General features: G+C 45.8%; 2 protein-coding genes across 4 annotated transcripts in view; one reads left to right on the plus strand and one right to left on the minus strand.

The window, feature by feature from the left end:
- ST6GAL1 (ST6 beta-galactoside alpha-2,6-sialyltransferase 1) overlaps positions 1-19,554 on the plus strand; it is a 123,145-nt gene that overhangs the window by 17,758 nt on the left and 85,833 nt on the right. For all 3 annotated transcript variants that reach the window (XM_079767403.1, XM_079767402.1, XM_079767404.1), the window contains exon 2: positions 10,581-10,713. The gene's annotated coding sequence lies outside the window, so the exon portion shown is untranslated. The remainder of the gene's footprint in view (positions 1-10,580; positions 10,714-19,554) is intronic.
- On the minus strand, positions 7,276-8,637 carry LOC307094379 (cytochrome b5-like). The gene is made up of 2 exons (XM_079763156.1): positions 8,348-8,637; positions 7,276-7,922 (listed from the first exon to the last, which is right to left on the minus strand). Exons 1-2 carry the CDS (start codon positions 8,633-8,635, stop codon positions 7,806-7,808), a joined length of 405 nt encoding a protein of 134 aa, XP_079619282.1. The 5' UTR covers positions 8,636-8,637; the 3' UTR covers positions 7,276-7,805.

Raw genomic sequence — 19,554 nt, forward strand, 5'->3', positions numbered from 1 at the left:
GGGGCACAGATGCAAGGGAGCTGCACACATTGCTGCTGGAGCAAGAGGCAGGGGCAGGGTGGGGTCGGAGAAGAGGTGAGACCTCCACAGGAGGGGTTTGTAGGCAGTTAGGGTGGGAGGTGGGGAGAGCAGCAGGACCAGACAGGAGGTTCACACAAGGATTTGACATTAGATCCACCCGTTGTGGGAGGAGACAGGAGCTGACAGTAGGGGCTCCCCCAGCAGGTGAGCCCACAGGGCTTATGCCCTCTGCTGGTATTGGAGCTCACCCAGTTTGGCTCAGGATAGTCTGCAGACTTTCAAAGCCCAGAGGAGTGAAAGTATGCAGCATGTCTGGGTAGTGAGGGAAAGTTTATAGACAGAGGGGGGGAAAAACAACCCTCAAACTATCTATCCATACTAATAAAAGAGTAATATGCTAATTAGACTGGGAGACCTTCCAGAGACCTTCCGCATGTCCTTCCAGACAAAGCCAGGGGCTTGACCAGCCTGAAAACTGCCCCCAAACAGCCCTCAGCCCCTCACTCAGGCTGGCCATGCCCCCCCAGCAGGGACCTTCATCTCGATGGGGGCGTGGCCAACCTGCAAATTGCCCTCAGCCCCTTGCCCAGGCCACGCCCCCCAGTGGGGACCCTCACCCCAATGTGGGCATGGCCAGCCTGCAAAGGGCCATCAGCCCCTCATCCAGGCTGGCCATGCCCCCCAGCAGAGACCCCTACCCCAATGGGGGTGTGGCAGGCCTGCAAACAGGCTGGCACCGCCCCCAGTGGGGATCCCCACCCCGATGGGGGCGTGGTTGGCCTGCAAACTGCCCCAGCCTCTCACCCAGGCTGGCCCCGTCCCCCAAAGGGACCCCCACCCTGATCCAGAACCCCCTTTAGGGAAGACCAGCTGGCCCCCAACCGTGCACCAGGCCTCTATCTGTAAAAGTACAATATGCTAAATAGACTGGGAGACCTTCTGGGAGACCTTCTGGACATCCTTCCAGACAAAGCCATGGTGGCGGGGCTGAGGCATAAGCAGTTAGGGGCGATCAGGCCAGGAGGGGAGGGCAGTTGGGGGTGAGCAGGCTGGTAGGCGGGGCATTTGGGGATGAGCAGGCTGGAAGGGGGGGCAGTTGGGGACAATCAGGCTGGCAAGGGGGGGGGCAGTTGGGGGCGAGAAGGCTGGCAGGCAGAATGGTTAGGGGGATCAGGCAGGCAGGTGAGTGGTTAGGAGCCAGCAGTCCCGGTTGCGAGAGGGATGTCTGGACATCTCCCGAGGGGTCCCAGATTGGAGAGGGTGCAGGCCGGGCTGAGGGACACGCCCCCCCCACAAGTGTATGAATTTCATGCACTGGGCCACTACCCCTATCTAATAAAAGAGTAATATGCAAATTAACCATCACTTGAACACACAAGATGGCTTTCCCCATGTGGTCAAAGATGGCTGCCCCCATGTGGACACAGATGGCCACCACAAGATGGCCAGCAGAGGAGGACAGTTGGGAGGGGCCAGGCCTGCAAGGGAGGGCAGTTGTGGGCAATCAGGCCAGCAGAGGAGGGCAGCTGGGGGGGACCCAGGCCTGCAGGGGAGGGCAGTTGCGGGGGACCAGGCCTGCAGGGGAGGGCAGTTAGAGGTGACCAGGCCTGCAGGGGAGGGCAGTTAGGGGTGACTAGGCCTGCAGGGGAGGGCAGTTAGGGGCAATCAGGCTAGCAGAGGAGCAGTTAGGCATCAATCAGACTGGCAGGGGAGTGGTTAGAGGGTGATCAGGCTGGCAGGCAGAAGCAGTTAGGGGCAATCAGGAAGGCAGGCAGGAGAGCAGTTGGGAGCCAGCAGTTCTGGATTGTGAGAGGGATGTCCGACTGCCTGTTTAGGCCCGATCCTAATGGGGCAGGGGGATTTTGAAACCTATAGGGGAAAGTGTATAAAGATGAGCTGGGATCTTTATACACTTTCCTAATGGGATCGGGCCTAAACGGGCAGTTGGACATCCCTCTAGGGGTCCCAGATTGGAGAGGGTACAGGCAGGGCTGAGGGACACACACCCCCGTGCACGAATTTCATGCACCGGGCCTCTAGTATATATATAAAAGCCTAGTAAGCAAAAATGTCCCCTTGGGAGTTCAATTGCTTGCTATGACATGCACTGACCACCAGGGGGGCAGTGTGGACCGAAGCAAGGCCCCGGCCAGTGACCGGCAGCCACTAGGAACCCCACCCATGCACAAATTTCTTGCACTGGACCTCTAGTTACATATAAGAATAGAAATCTGATTCTACACTAACATTAGAATCTAGAAGACAATGAAGCCATACCTTTACAATTCTGAGATAAAATTATTTCCAACTGAGAATTTATATCTGGACAAATTATTAATTAAATGTAAGGGTGGAATACTGGCATTTTCAGACATGAAGAGTCTCAACTATTTTACCCCCCGCCCTCTCTATACATCCTTTCTGAGGAAGCTTCTGTAGGCATATTCCTCCAATGTTAGGGAATAAGCCAGTAGAAATGGATGTTCTCTTTAATAGAGAGCCACTAATTAGCTTGGGCTGTAGTAGGTAGACAGAAGGTTCTAGAATGGAGAAGATTATGCTAAGTGAAGTAAGCCAGTCAGAGAAAGACAAGTACCATGTTTGATTTTACTCATATGTAGAATTTAATGAACAAACTGAACTAATAAACAAAATAGAGACAGACTCAGAGAGCAGGCAGACAGTTCTGGTGGCGGGAGGTGGGGGTCAGGCTGTTGGGGGAAGGTAGAGGGATTGAGCAAAAAGAAAAAAGAAAGAACTCATGGACACGGACAACAGTGCGATGATTGTGGAGGGTGGAGGGGGGGTGGAGGTGGAAGTGGGTATAGAGGGGATAAATGGTGATGGAAAAATATAAAATAAAGAAATAAATCCTAAAAGAAAAGAAAAAAAAGAACTGTTGGAAAGTTGGCTGAATTAGTGAGAAGTACTGACAACTAAAGAATGTACAAGAGAGGAATTATCATAACATACCACATGGCTGAGCTGCAAACAATAATTTATCTGGTCATAATAATGTAACTTCTAGTGTTGACTCAATTAAAAAAAATGTTATTGTTACTGGACAGCCCATTGAGTTGGAGGGGTAGGGCTGTCCCCTGCTTGACTCTTGTCAATCAAGTGATTTCAGACAAGTGATAGCAGCGTTGAAGCAAAGCAAGCAAATTTATTAAGGAAGCAAAGCAAGCAAATTTATTAGAAATACACTTGGCCTAAAGCAAAAGCAGGCAACTCAGCGAGTCTGAGTGCTCTGCCTGGCAGGGTTTCAAGGGGGTTTTATACACTTTCCCCTATAGGTTTCAAAATCCCCCTGCCCAATATCTTGAGTAGCAGACTAGGATTCAAAGTCCCCTTCTACCTTGTTGTGGATGATCTCAGAATGTTTGTACATACATCTGGTCATCTTGTTTGGAAAGTCCTAAGTTGGCTTGCTAGCTTCTTTATTTAGTGGGTGAGGTTAACTCCTTTTTTTTTTCCCCATCCCCCCTTTCCTGCCCAAACAGTTATCTAGTCTACCTAACATTTCCCCCATCAAGTGATATCTGTCCTTGGGTTTAGCTGGCACAAGTGGCATTAATTGGGTCTTTGTTCTCTATTTTCCCAGGCCAGGGTGATTTAAGCTATGTATTCTCTGGTTAGGGAGGGAGGTATAAACCAGTTGCTCTCAAATGTCCTTGGTTGGGGAAGATAAGGTCTTTCGATTCACAAGCTAGTTGCAAGCTGCCCAAACTGTTTGGCCTTGTTTAATTTTCTTATCTTAGTTTCCCCTTTCCATTCACCCAGGAATTTTCCTAGCTTCTTACTATCTGCCACAGTACAGCTATATTAAAAGATGTGGCAAGTAGAAGAGGTATGTGGAATGGAGGTAAAAGAGCTAAGTCCTCATTTTCTGGTGTAGGAAGTTAATGAATAATACTTAACATTGAAAAAAAGAGTCATATAAGCAGGCTATTTAGGTACACTGAGGCAACTCTAGACATAGATAAGAGTTGACAGTTATTGCATTTGGGCAACAGAAATTAGGGGCGTGAATGGGTGGGGCAGGGCCTGAAATCATGTAGGTGTACTGCTTTGACTGAAAAAGGGGCTTAGTGTCTCTTCATATATCCAGATGGGCACCACAAGTAGGCACAATAGAAATTGATTGATTGTTTGCTGTAGAAAACATAGTAACAATACAAAGAAACAGTAGGGTAGTGCCCCTCCCATATTTTGCATAAGGCCGTGGCAGAAGCACTTCCTTTTTCTGGTTCTCTGAAAATAAATTCTTGTATCATTTCTCTTTTTGTCAGAACCTATGTATTCAGTGTTCAGCTCATCTTTAATTTCAGCTCTATTGAAAGAGCTTGGCTGCTAACACTGCCAGGAAGAAAGGCCTTGGGAGGAAGGCTAGTGTGGGATTCTGGCTTAGTCACTTATCAGTTTTATGTGTGGACTCCTTACGTAAGCCCTCTTTCCTCACCTGAAAATAGAGAATTCTTTTTGCCTCAGGATTGTGTAAAGAATAAGTGAATAATTTAGTACATAGAATGCTCTCCCCCCGCCCCCAATTTTAAAATTAAAAATATAAAGGAACACTGTGGTTACCCCTTGGACTAGGATAGGAGTCCTATGATGTTGGGTTTGGGCTCCACAGATGAACCATTCACATGGGGCAAGAGTTTAGGAAGGGGAGGGCAGGAAGTTTTCTGATTTTAGCAGAAGTTCTGACTGTACTTTGGGTATAGTGTCTTCTGATCTCACTGCAGAGCTCAGCAAATTTGCAGAGACCCAGATCTTGGAATGTTTCATGCACAAGAATCAATAAAAAGCTCTTAGCTAATTTAGCTTCCATCTCTAAACACAATCAGAACAACTGCTCACCTCCCAGATAATGTGGAATAATAATCCTAGGTTAACAGGTTATCTTTTACTCCAAGGCTCCTGTGTGCCTTTTGGTGATCACTCATTTAAGCCATGAACTTGGGGCCAGAGCCCTGCTCCTGTGACAAGCTAACCCATTCTCTGACTCAAAACCTAGCCCTTTAGCAATGGCCTGCTTGGAGGATTCTTACATCAGGGAATGCTAGATCGTGAAATCATTGGGGTGTATGTTCTTGGTTCATTTTCTGAACTTGTTTGGTTCTTGGAGGTCTCGGTAAATCCTAGTTCTGGTCTGTGGTCAGTGCCTCACACTCTGTACCCCTGAAGGAAACACCTGCGGGAGGCTCTAGGGAGTTAATGAGGCCAAGACAGCCTCTCCCTTATCAGCTCTCTTCCTCCTTAGAATTATCTTCTGATGCTTCTGGGTCTGACAGGGTGGAGGAGAAAGGAGATTAGCAGAGGAGCTGTCAGGGGCCGGAAGGTGGGGTGACAATGCCGGCAGGAGTGAGGGCAGCAGGGATAAAGCAGAAGACAGGCCCTGAACATGAGAAAAGAGGAAAGTAAAACTTGGCTGGTTAGGCCTTGGGAAAATAGGAGTGAAACCAGATCTAGATGTCAAGCCAGTAACCCTTGTGTAACAGGAGGGAGGTCAGGAAGCAGAAGACACACAGGATACAGTGGGATCGTGCATGAAATAGACACTTGAAACTGCCAAGACACCCAGGGTGCCTCAGGGAAAAAGGGGATGCAAGGGGACCCTGTAATCAGGAGGAGTTAATATCAACCACTTAACAGAAAAATATTATAATAGAAGAATCTAGTCTCTACAGCTCTGTTATTGTTTATTTCTCATGGTTTTGCAAAGTTACGCCTGCAGTCCAGAACTATCCCTTCCAGTTGCCTCATCTATCAAAGCCCAGGCACAACCTTTGGAAGGAAGGTTAAGAAAAAGGGCTTTGAGTAGATACAATGGATGGGCAAAGCCCTACCACAAAACCAAGCAGTGGCTCATGGGCGAGTGCCCTGTTCTCACGCACAGTCCCGTTAGCCTTCAGTGAGCCGGAGCTAGCTGGGACCCCAGAGCTGGTCTAAACCAAGCTTTTCAGATTTTTATTGAAGTGATTCAGGGCAAACTTACACAAATAAAACGTAGGAAGTACAGATAAGCCTCGCAGCCACTAGAAAGTCACCATGCATCTGGTTTCTCTGTGGCTGCACGGTTTCCTGTCTGCTTCACCCCAGGCCTCTGCCCTGTTCTCTTCATAGGCCAACTTCCTCTTCTTCTGCAGGTCCCCATAGCCCCATCACTTGATCTTGTGCATGGCATTTGCTTCTCTAGAGCCCTCACTACCTTTCCTTTAAGCTTTAGGGTCTGCCCGCAGCTCACTGTAGTCTTTTTTCATAGTTGCAATTTTGAAAGCCTCTGATTGGTCCAGCGTCCTTATTTATGGGTGAGTTGCTTTTAAATGAAAATTCCACCCTTTGACCATCAGGAGAGGCCCAAAGTGTAAGTGGGTGGGGTAGTGGTAGGTTGGACAGGTAAAGACTTGCTTATTTTAGTAGCATTAGAAGTCTGCAAGCCATCTTTTTTATTTTATTTTATTTTAATTTTATTTATTTATTTATTTATTTATTTATTTATTTATTTATTTATTTATTTATTTATTTTATTTCCAGGCATGCGTTTATTGAAATTTGAGTAAAAGATTCCCACATGATACGGCATCCTTCCTCACCCCCTAGATTTGCTCCAACTTTAACTTTCAGTGACAGAAGAGGCAAAGGGTGATACATGTCAATGGTTATAAAAATTTATGCTCTGTAGTAAAAAAAAAAAATTCCTTTCAATGTGTCAGTGGTTTCTGAAGAACCCCCACCTCTGTAGTCAGCTAGCTTGCCCATGTAAACTTTCACAGTCACAGCTAACTAGAGTACTGAGTGTCTACAGATTCATCCCCCAGCTTCCACTTTGAAAGACAAAAGGCATGGGGTGGAGAAAATAATCAAAGATGAGCCCCTCAGTCCTCAGAGCCGTGCTAGATCCACCAAGGCTCATCTCCAACAGCTCAATGCCTTTAAACATCAGATTCTAAATGTCCCATAATCTCTTTCAAATGTGTGTTTTTATGGATTAGAAAATCAGCATTTCCTTACAAGAATACATAAACAGTTTTGCCTTGAAAAACTATATAACTGAAAACTTTGGACTGATATTTTGGAGCTGAGAGAAGGGACAGCTGTAATGTCCTCTCATGGGTCTCAAGTTTGTTTTTTGTTGCTGGTATTTTTTAATCAAAACAGAGAAGAAGTTTCCACTTTCTCTTTTGATCATCTATTTCAGGTATAATAATTTTTAGAAATCCTTAGGCTCATATCCAGGACCTTTCTTAATTTCCTTGAGAAATAAATTAAATGGGAAACATGCAATACCAAGTTTTCAACTAGATATTCCCTTCCTCAAATCATACAAACCTTCACGTCATATGACCTTCATTTAATTAATACATTAAATGACTGCACTAGACAATCAGAGACTTGAAATATTAAAGACAATTACATCCCACATCGACAGGCACACAGGGTGGTATATTTGAAAAGCCAGGTGCATTTTTGAAAGATCATGCCTACAGTGAGTAAATCATGTAGTCGTGGGACGTTGAAAGGAAGTTGATGAAGAAGAAGGCACAATGCGAAAGTTCAAGGGTAGACAGAACAGAACAGTTCTTTTGGCTTGGCTTGTTTCTAACGTAGGAGGAAAGGGAAACAGGTGTATTAAAATTACTTTTCAGTATATGTGCTGCCGAAGCGAGCACTAAAATTACTTTTCAGGTGAAGGTTTCTGTTTGTCGAAGCAGCTAACACTGGCTTCTTTCTTCCTGATCCAAGGCAGCCTTTTCTTCCATCAGCTTCTATGGAGGTATTTAGTCTTCCGCCACGTAGAGGTGATAAATCAGGGCCACAACCAGTGCGGAGATGGTTGGGATCACCCAGTTGGTCCACCAGCTAGAATCTGAGTCAACCGTAGTAATGAGAGTTTCCTCACACTGTCATCCCAGAACCTCCAGAACAGGACTCCCTGTGTGCTGGGGTCTGTCACCGTTCCAGCCTGTCTACCTCCCAGCAGCTTCCGAGAGTTCTTATCAGACAGGGAAAGTGAACTGAGATGGCTCTGGAAAATGCACACTTCCCCAAACAACTGAATGACTAAGGCCTCGTGACTCAGATACTTTTCCAGGCTTGCAAACGTGTTAAGACGCATTCTTTTGAAATCCACACCAGCAAAAGCATTAGAATCGCAGAGGAAGGGAGCCATTAATAAGGCGGCAGCAGCATTTCATCTCTGCAGGGTCTCAAAGCGCAGAACAAAAAACCCGTTAGCAACACAAGCAGTGGTGTGCAGGTCTGCATTGAGGCGAAGCTCCACACAGCAGGTGCGTTGAAGCTGCCGCCGAAGGGCCGACACCATGGGCTTGGTTATCTTTGGTCTGTCATCTGGATGCAGCTCCCCGATGATGTATGTTTTGGACAATTCTCTAGCATCCATCGAGTGCCCAACATCCTCAAAGTTCTCAGTAGCATCCCCTCCGGCTTGTTCCCGTAAGACTTCTTCCCCACCAGGATGCTCCTCCAAAAATTTGGTCACATCATACACCTTGTGGTGCAGGATCAGCCAGGTGCTCTTGCTGTGGTTGTGCTTCTGGATCTCCTCCAGGGTGTAGTACTTGACGGCCTTGTCCGACGGCTCGGCCATTTCGGAACACAGGCGAGCTTCAGGGCCTGCAGACAGCAGGAGCCATGCTGGGCGTCTCTACAGGCCAGTGCCAGGAACTCCCACCGCCGTCCCGGAGGGCGCCTGGGGCGGGCCAAGCCATCTTCCAAAGAATTTAAGAAGCATTAATGGAAACTTCCCACCCCTCCCCCATTCCCTCATTAGTCTGGAGTGCTGGGTACATAGGGTGGAGTGGTAAGGGGGCTGGTCAGCTAGGAAGGAGCATGAGACTTGTCCCCAGGGTCTTTGCCTGGATCACAGGGCCACAGAAATCCATTCAGTCTGTTTAGACAGGTTTGGTGAATGATCCATCTCTCACTGAAGGTTTGGCCTGGATGGAGTAAAAGGAGGGAGGTGAGAGGCTGGCTAGAGAGGGGTGGGGAGTGGGGGCCTCCTTCCTGTTAAGGAGGCAGGTGGGTCGGCAGCCAGTAGTCCCCACACTCCCAGAGCACCTTGCTCCTGTTCCCCGGGGAAGGCTCTTTGCTGGCAGGCTCCCAGGTGGCCACCAGCTCAGCTGTGTTTGCAGGCAGAGGTCTCTTCCTGGCCTGGCTCACTCTCCCCATAGTGACTCTGGCCCTGGTGTTTTGTTAGCATCGATTATAAACAGGAGCAAAATGCTCAAATGCGGCAAGCAACTCTTTATTTTTCCATCTCACCTGATGCCTTAGTAGTTTGCTCTGATCTGCCCTGAATCTTTGTAAGACCTTGACATTTCCATGCCCTTAAATGGCTCACTTCAGCTTCTGTTTTATTTTACGTCAGCCCAGGATGACACTTGTTTCTCTGTCTCAGGATCTCTTGTTCCTGGACACCGCCCTTGTGTATTAACATTCCTTCTCTGTTCCTCAGTGGATTTCTCACTTTTTCCCTCCTTACCAATTCTTACTCATGTACCCTCCTCCCCAAGCTTGATTTGGGGAGCTCATGTTATCATCATGGATCTTTTCTTAAACTTGGGCTGGACTGAGTATGAGCAGGAAATATAAAAACCCAGACTCCTTGAAGCCCACACTCATTTCCACTAGAAATGTTACACATGAGAAATTTGGAAACTCTTTGATTCAGCAATTTGACTTCTAAGACTGTGTCTTATGAATATAACCATGACTTTCCCCCAGAGACTAAGTATTACAAAGCACTATTTGTAATTACCAAAAAAATGTTGGAAATGACTTAAATGTCCAGCCTTTTGGGGGTTGGGTTAAATTTACGGTACAGCCACATAAATTGTCTGGTTTTATTGCATCTTTATAAAAAATCTGGATAATAAAATAAAACCAGGAAGGGTGTGTTATCTGTAGTTATCTTGGGTGGGTGGAGAAAGAATGGATAACTTTTCTCCTCTTGTCTAAATTATATCTTTTAAAATTTCTAGAATGAACATAAACTTCTTGGAACAATGGCTTTAAAAACAAATGTTATCCACTCAGACAGCTATAATAATATATGGGTTGAAAATGCTCCCAAAATAAATTAGAAATGGAATTTACATTTGTAACATTATAAACAATATACGATAGCTCACAGGGAGACTTGAGCAACTTTGATGTATTTGTTGATTAAAATCAGTTGTCCACCACACCTTATCTAAACACAAAACTTGGGGTTTACCATTATTTTTCTTTCCAATAATAGCGAGTAAGTAGCATTAGGATTCAGTGACTGGAGTAGTTTGCTTTGCTTAATCTTCAGTTCACTGTGAAATTACTCAGCTCCAGAAGGGGGAGGTCTGGGTGAATAGATGGCCAGTTTGAACCCTGGGAAGGAGATTGGCCCCTTCAGGTGAGGCTGTTCTGGAAGGGCCTCTGACCTGGGAGGAGTGACCAGGGCTGGGAGTGGGGGGGGCAAGGGTGCTTACCCTCCTGCAAGTATTAGCATATGTACTTCTGGTGCTCCCTAGGCAACTTTGTTTGTTTCTTCTCTGCAGGCAAGGTAGAGCCCACTGTGCCACCTCCTCAACCAGCAGCCCAGTGGAAAGCAGCTATGGGTCCCAGCTGAAGTGAGCTGGCCTCCTTGACCCTGACCCAGCCCTGGTGCCACATCTCTGTCCCAGCGCTGAGGTAAGACCCCTTGGGGACGGAGAGGGCAGAATGCTTACAGTTGGGGTGGTGGTGGGGAGTGTGTGAAAGCCTCCTCCTCAAAGGCTCAGGAAAGAAGGAGCAGTTGTTCTGGGTTCAGTCAAACCATCTGCTTCCATCCCAGCCCATTGGGAGGAAAGGTCATTTGGTGGCCAAAGAGGCTGTGATTTTTCAGAGCAGATCTTTTAGAATCTTGACAGGGAGTTGAATTGACCCAATTGCTGGTGAAATGTGAACTCCAAAGGTAGTAAATTTATTCTCTAGGTAAAACTGCACCTGATTCAGGTGAATGCTTAACTTAAGTGCACCTGTTCTGTTCTGCAAGGGAAGTTGAACTCTTAGGAAATTCTCTCTCTCTCTCTCTCTCTCTCTCTCTCTCTCTCTCTCTCTCTCTCTCTCTCTCTTTCTCTCTCTCCCTTTCTCTCTCTCTCCAACCAAAGGGAAACAGAGTAACAGAAATTGTGTGTGGGAGGTTATTGCAAAACGTTCCACTAAGCTCACTAAAAAATGTCTTTAATTACCTATACATTTTCTGATTATAAAGGTAACGTGCTCATAGGACATTTGGAAAACTACTGATGTGGAAGAAATAACATGCCTGAAATCCTATTGCTGTGAACAGTCCTCCAAGTGGTTTTTATTAAGGTTACTTGTTAAGCCTCTATAGCATGTTGACGCCTCTCACATGGAGGTAGAGAGGTGAGGCAGAAAGAACACTCAGGAGCAGGAGAACTTGTTTCTAGTCTGGAGGCTCTTGAGAGCAGATTTTTAAATATTCAGAAATTTGGCAAACTGGTTGTTAAAAGATTGTTGGCCACTTGAAATTGGCCTTGGTGGGAAAATTTACACTGCGGACCTGAGCCAGTGCTGCAAACCAGGGCTGTTTTGTTCTGGAGATTCAGGTTACCAGCACATCTCTGGTACCAGAGCTTGCTCTACCACCAACAGGCTGGGTGGCATGGGCAAGTCATGTCACCAGTGCCTCCCTCCACTTCCCCTCCTGTGAACAGTAGGTGCACTATAAGCATTTGTTAAATGAATGAATGAGAGTGAGATTTCTGTTCTTGTTATCCCATAAGACAGTTGTGAGGGTCCCATAAGACAGTTGTGAGGGTTCTATAAGAGAGTGGAAATAAAACGCATTGCATTCTGTGAGGCTTCCTGCTTATGGACAGGGGGTTTAGTTGATTGGTAAACCTTTGGTTTATTTTAATTTTAATTTTTTTGTTAATCCTCACTCGAGGATATTTTTCCATTGATTTTTAGGGAGAGTGGAAGAGAGAGGGGAAGACAGAGAGAAACATCAATGTGAGGGAAACACATTGATTAGTTGCCTCCTGTATGAGCCCCGACCAGGGCCTGGGCTGCAGAGAAGCTTGCAGCCAAGGTACATGCCCTTGACCAGAATTGAACCCGGGGACCCTTTGGTCCTCAGGTGGATGCTCTATCTACTGAGCCAAACTGGCTAGGGCTGGTTTATTGAATGGAGAGAAGTCACTGGCATTTCCCCCCCGTTTGACTCTTGCTACTTGGGGGAATCTGTGAATTACTGACATCCTTTCATAAGCGCAGATGAAAACTCTCCATTTACTGACCAACATCTGGGGCAAATTTTCTTGCTGGAAAAATCAAGAAGTTGGTCAGAGAAGTGTGAACAGGAAGCCCCAGCGCTACCAGTTGTGAAAGCCAGGACTGAAATCAGAGCTTTTGACTCATAAGCTCTAAAGGGGGGAGGGGGAGGGCGGAGAGGTGGGGGTTAGAGGAGGGAGGAGGAGAAGGGGCACTTCCTGCCAAATGTGAAATTTAAACAAAAGCCTCTTTCTTCAAGGCCCTGCTGTCAGCAGATTAGAGCTAATTAAATTAGCATAATGGAGCCCCAGCTTCTGCCCTCTCCCTCTACTTTACCTCTTGGTTCCTTCTCTTCACCTCTTTCCTCCGTCCTGAAGGAGGGGATGAGAGAAGGTAAGGCATCAGTTAAGCATCAGTTGACTCTGTAGAGTTGTAGTTCAGAAAATGATAAAGGACCATAGAGGCTATCTGGTCCTACACTCTCATTTTAAGAAGCCAGGCCCCACAGCGGGTGATTTTCCTGCTTGAGGTGAAGGTCTGTGCTCCTGGGAGGCAGGGAACCAGGCTGGGAGGATGGGATGGGACACCACTCCGGAGGCCACTTGTTCACTGAGCCCTCACATAGGACTGGTAAGGGGGAATGGTGGATGGTCTCTGGGTGCCTCTATCCTTCTCAGTCCCTCTCCTGCACCTGCTTCCACAGCCCCAATGCACATCACGAGGTATCCCTCTGGAGTGCTGGAAATTAAGCCCCTTTCCTCAACAGGGGCCTGGTTTTCCAGGCCAGTGAAATCAGCTGAGATGATCTTATTCTGAGGACCTTTAGGTATGTGTATGGGGAAGGGAAGAGTGTTTAAGCTCATGATGGCTCCAGGCACTGTGCTTTGTGTTCTACCTGCATGATCTCATTTAATTCTGCAATGACCTAGCAAGGTAGGTATTTCTATCACTATGCGGCAGAAGTTTACATTGAGTCTTGCAGAGGTGAAGAGCCTGCCCAAGATTTCACAGTGGTAAGCAACAGAGATGTAGACTAAGCCTGTCTGTGACCTCCCGGCTCCTCAAAGTTAGTGAGCACTTTTTACAGCAAGCACTGGCCCACATGGATTGGAGTTCCCAGGCCAAGTTTCAACCAAGTAGGGCCCCTTTCCCCGAGGAACATCATTCCGTCTTTGAAGCTACCCGAACAGTTGCAGCTTAAAGTGCTTGGAGCTTTACAAAGGGCCACACTGTTCCTTCCCGTCTCAGTGGCTCTTCCGCATACGTAAGATAGCATCAGAGCTGGGAGCATCCAGCGTTTCCTTATTCAGGTGATGCCCCAGGAGTGAGGTGGCATGCTGGTGGCCTCACATCCCTCAGCCAGTTAGAAGCAGGGGCTTTCTCAGCCTCTGGACTCTCAGTGCTCTTTCCAGGGGAACATACTGAGGTGGATCTGTTTGGTTTTCCTCTGTATTTGGGTAAGAGATTATTCCTTTGGCAAGAGGGATTTAATTCAATTCATAGATATTTACTGAAAGCGTACTGTGTGCCTATCCAAATATCCCAGCCTGTTTGCGCAAGAAATTCTGGCTCATCCTTGGGTATACAGGTGTGACAAAGGGAGGAGCTCCCTACATCAAGATTGTATATGACATATACCATCCTGTAGCTACTCAGCTCCAATCTTTTGTAAGAATTCTAAAGGGGGAAATTATGTCTCAAATTGCTCTGTGTGTCCCAGGGTTCCCAGACTTCTGAAAATAGCTCAGTCTGCTAACTGGGGAACAGAGCAGCAAAAGGTGGATCAGGGTCTTTGGAAGACTCTTGCAGAGAGGTAGGGCCAAGGGAGGAGGCAGCATGGTAGAAGGAGTGAATGGGTAGGCACTGATAAGTCAGGTAGGTCTCCTTTCCAGCAGAACTGGGGTGGGTCGGGGAGCTGAGTGTATGGTTTTGTAGGCAATCAGGAATCTTTTCTATCAGTGGCACCTGATCAACTTCAGGAGAAAAATCTCCAATCAGTAGGGCACTCAGAATGTGAATCAGGCTTGAAAGGGTTCTTTGGAAAGCTTGTTGGTTGGCCTCCACATCTTACATCTGAGGAAATGGAGGCCTAGAAAGGGGAATGGTCTTGTCTATGACACAAGTGAAACTGAAGTCTACTCTTCTGAATGCCTGGTCAGGGTCCTTCACACCAAACCCTCTGGCTGCATAGGGAGGAATGTTCTAGGGAGCAGCTATAGCCTGCTTTCTGCTTTAGCTTGTCTGGCCCAGTCCCTGTGATGGGTTGGGTTTGGTTGTTAGAGGAATTTGTGGCAGTAGCAACCCAGTATGGAGAAGATGTCCTCTCAATAATGCCAGGGATCCTGGGCTTCTCAGCGAGCCAGCCCTTCACCCTCCTTCTTTCAGATCCTTCCTAAACTAGGACTTGCTTAGGCCAGGGGACTATCACCTATGGCTTCATTCTGAGAATTCACCCCTGTGGGAAGGCATCACAATACAGAGAACAGTGCCCCAGCATTGGAGACCTTTGATTGGTTTTGAGCTGGCTTGACCATAGCTGCAAGACTTCCTGGCCTTTCTTACCTGATCTGTACAATGGGCTGAACAATAACTACCTAGAGTGAAGATAATCATCCTAATATATAAAAACCCTGGGTCCATCACTTCCACAACAACCGGAGACTTGACCAACTGGAAGTCAGTCCTGCAGTCAGCGCTGGGTTGCCGTGGTGACCCAGCACTGACTGCTACGGCTGTAGGCACAGTGACCCAGCACTGACTGCTGAGGGGGCTGCGAATCAGGCCCAGAGAGAGGCCTGAGGAGAGAAGCAGGGTCTGATCTGTAGCCTGTGTGGCAGCTGTTGATCAGTACTTGCCTCTCTCTTTCTCTCTGTGCCGGGCCAGCAGCCACACCTCCATTTCTCTCCAGGCCTCCAACTGGGGTGCTGATCAGCCTCACCTTTCTGATCAGGCCCCATTGATAGGCCCAGAGACATTAACTGGCATAGAAACTGACCAATCAGAACCAAATCTGGGTGAACTGAAGGGAGCCAATGGCTGCCTAGGAGGCGGAGCTTTTAACGCTGACTGGCATAGAAACCGACCAATCAGAACCAAATTGGCTGACAAAGAGGGCAGTTGGGGGTGAGATCAGGCCGGCAGGGGAGCAATTAGGGGGTGATCAGGCTGGCAGGCAGAAGTGGTTAGGGGCAATCAGGCAGGCAGGCAGGCAAGTGGTTAGGAGCCAGCAGTCCTGGATTGTAAGAGGGATGTCTGACTGCCAGTTTAGGGACCGGGCCTAAGCCGGCATTCAGACATCCCTCGAGTGGTCCCAGATTGGAGAGGGTGCAGGCTGGGCTGAGGGACACCCCCCTCCACCCCAGAGCATGAATTTCATGCACCGAGCCTCTAGTTACTTATATAATGTTTTACCACAAATTAGATGACCATTAAATGGTACTCATTATTATTATTTTTTTTATATATCTCTACTGAAGTATAATTGACAAAAACCTATGGGTGTTTAAATTGTACAACTTGATGAGTTTTGACATTTGTATATACTCATGAAATTCTCCCCCAATCAAATTAATGAATATAACTACTACCCCCCAAAGTTTTCTCCATCACCTTATCCTTGCCTCCTGCCCCTCTCTATATGTCCTTGCCTCCCATGCCCAGGCTATCACTAATTTGCTTTCTATTATTATTGGTTACTTTGCATTTTCTAGAACTTTCTGTAAATAGCATAATTTAGTATGCACTCTTCTTACATCAGTATAATTCTACTGGTATTCACTCATGTTTTGTATATCAATAGTTCATTTCTTTGTTGCTGAATTGTATCCTATTGCACGGAAATACCACAATTTGTTTATCCATTCACCTATTCACAGACATAGGTGAATGGGTTGCTCACAGTTTTTTGGCTGTTGAAATAAAGCTACTATAAGCATGTGTGAAAACATTTTTGTGAGAACATATGCATTCTGCTCTCTTGGGTAAGTACCTACGAGTAGAATGGCTGGATCATATAGTAGGGTATGTTTAACATTTTAAGAAGCTGCCAACTTTCTTGCCAACACTTGATATAGTCAGTCTTTTTAAGTTTAGCTATTTAATAGGTGTGTGGTTCTCTTATTGTGGTTTTATTTGCATTTCCCCACAGATTAATGATGTTTATCATATTTTCATATCATATTTTTATTTGCCATCTGCATAGTTCCTTTGGTAAAATGTCTGTTCAGATCTTCTGTCCATTAAAAAAAAATTGGGTTGTTTTCTTATAATTGAGTTATGAGTACTTTATATATTCTACAGACTAGTGCTTTATTGGGAGATGCTTGCAAAGATATTTTCCAGTTCTGTAGCTTGCATGTGGTGGGTTAGGGTTAGGGTCACAATTCAGTTGAATAAGTACTATGCACAGGAAGTACGAAGGAAGGTCAGGAATCTTGAGTGAAGCCAGGGAAGCGTCTTAGAGGAGAAGGTGTGTGAATTGGGTCCTAAAGGAAATTATAAATTAGCTAGTTGGGGGAAGGACAATCTAGGTAGAAGTTTGTATGTGCAAAGGCATGGAGATACAGAATGTCAGGTGCATGCAAAATTGTAAATAATATGATTGGAGCACTGGGATTTGGGAGTAGAAGGGTGTGGACTAGAATCTCAGTTGCCCTACTTATTGGCTGTGCACCTCCTTAAAATATTTTTCTTTTATTTGCAAACATTACAGATTTACAGAAAGTTGCAAAGATACTACAGAGGTTTCTGGTACATCCTTTATTTCATTTCTTCCTGTTATATCATCTTACATAATTATAGTACAATATCAAAACCAGGAATCTGAAATTGGTAAAATGTGTGTATGGTCCTCTATATCATTTTCTCGAATGGGTAGATGAGTGGTGCTATCACTGCAATCAATACAGACTGTTCCATCACCTCAAACAACTTCCTCATGCCACCCCTTCATTGTCACACTGGCCTAGCCCCCACCCCTATTTTTCATTGGTATGATTTTGTCATTTTGAGAATGTTCTATAAATAGAATCATACACTATGCAATCTTCTGAGACTAGCTTGTTTTCACTTATCATAATGCACTTCATTCAGGTCCATCCAGGTAACTGAGAATATCAAGTTTGCTCCTTTCATTGCTGAGAGGTATTTCATGGTACAGATGGACCACCATTCCACTATTGACCCACTGAAAGACATTTTGGTTGTTTTCAGTTTTTGACTATTACAAATCAAGCTGCTATGAACAATCATGTGCATGTTTTTGTGTAGACATAAATTTTTGTTTTTCCAGCATAAAAACCCAGGAATGCAATTGCTAAGTTGTATGATAAGTATATTGCTAATTTTTAAAGACACTGCCAAACTCTTTCTACAGTGGCTGTACCACTTCACATTCCCACCAGCAATGTAAGAGAGATTTACTCTCTCCACTTCCTTGCCAGCATTTGGTGTTGATGAATATATATATATTCATCCTCACCCAAGGAATGAGGATATTTTTTGCATTAATTTTTAGAGAGTGGAAGGGCGGGGAATGGGGAGAGAGAGAGAAGAGAGAAACATTGTTGTAAGAGAGACACATCGATTGGTTGCATGTGCCCCAACTGGGACAGGGTTTGAACCTGCAACCCAGGTACATGCCCTTGACCGGAATCAAACCCAAGACTCTCCAGGGTGCAGGCCGACACTCTAATCACTGAGCAACGCCAGCCAGGGTGATGTGTTGTCATATTTTTATTTTGTTCTAATAGGTGGGCAGTGGTATCTCATTATGGTCTTAATTTGCATTTCTCTAATGACTAGTTGTGTGACTCTTACTTTTCTTGTCACTCAGGTCTGGCTGTGTGACTCTAGACCTCAGTCTGTACTTTTTAAATGTGAGAAGCAAGAAGAAATTCTTTCTTCTTCATTGTTTGGGTGGCCCCAGGAAAGTGATATTTTATAGAAATGTATATATATATATATATATTTCCCCATAGATGAGCCAACAACCTGTGCTGATTTTGTAATGTTCTGTGGGGTAAGTTCTCTCCACCCAGGCCCTTCCTGATTCCAGTGTTTCAACATCACAACCTTATAGAAGAAACTGCTAGAGTTGACCCAGGATGATTATTTTCTCAAGGTCAAGGGAAGTGTCTGAAGTGCCGAGGGAAGCTGCCATGACTGCAGGCCCTTTCTACACTCAGCATCTCCTGTTATCTCCACTTATAGATGGAGAGGCCCCTCTAATGCTGGAAAAAATAACAATGATAGCTAGCGATTACACTTATGTGCCAGGTACAAAGTGCTTTCTACATAGTAACTCATTTAATTCCCCCCAAAATCCCGAGTTAAATACTACTATCTCCAATTTGTGAAAAAAGGGAGAAAACTGAGGCACAGAGAGGTCTCTTAGTTAGTAATTGCTGAGTAAGTTGGGATTTGAAACCAGACGTTCTGACACTCAAATCTACCCTTTTAGTCCTTATGCTGTGATACCTCCGTGCTAGGGTGGATGGGACCTCATGTGGCGTGCACCCTGCTGTGAGAACAGGAAGGGCCTCAGGCTCCCCTCTTAGGAGCATGTGGGGGGAATGGGAGGGCTCACCATGGGTTCTCTGGGGCATCAGCATGTTGTGATGTTGAGACTGGAACCAGAGTAGGTGGGAAGTGCTTTCCCAGGGGAATGGGCTGCTCCTTGGAGGCCTGCACTGGGCATGGGCTGTCCCGGTGTGAGTGGGGCTCTGGCTCTGAAGACACAGTTCTGTTCTCTGAGCCTGGTGTGCACTCGGAACAGGCTTACACACACTGTGGGAAGAGACGAGGAGGAGGATGTAGTAGCCTTGACCTTGGAGGACAGCACATGACCACACTGGTCCCCAGACTCTCAATCACCTGCCTGTGCAGCAGCAGTAGTGACTTTCACCTTGCATGATCCCAGGGGGACTGAGAATAAGCTCAGAGCCAGACCTTACAAAGCTGTGCCTTCTTTTTTATTGCTTGGTTTTGAGTGTGCACATGATTAAGTCAGCTTATTATTCAACCAAACACAGGGCGCCATCATGCTGGTTTTGATCATTATACAGATTTTTCCTTTGTATTGTACTGTATTCTATTCTATTCTATTCTATTCTATTCTATTCTATTCTATTCTATTCTATTCTCTATTTTATATATTATATTTAAGAAGTTTTTATTGTGATAAAATAGACCTAGCATAAAATTTACCATGTTAACCATTTTTTAAAAAAATATATTTTTATTTATTTCAGAGAA

This window comes from Cnephaeus nilssonii (genome assembly GCF_951640355.1).
Source record: "Cnephaeus nilssonii genome assembly, chromosome: 3".
Lineage (NCBI taxonomy): Eukaryota > Metazoa > Chordata > Mammalia > Chiroptera > Vespertilionidae > Cnephaeus > Cnephaeus nilssonii.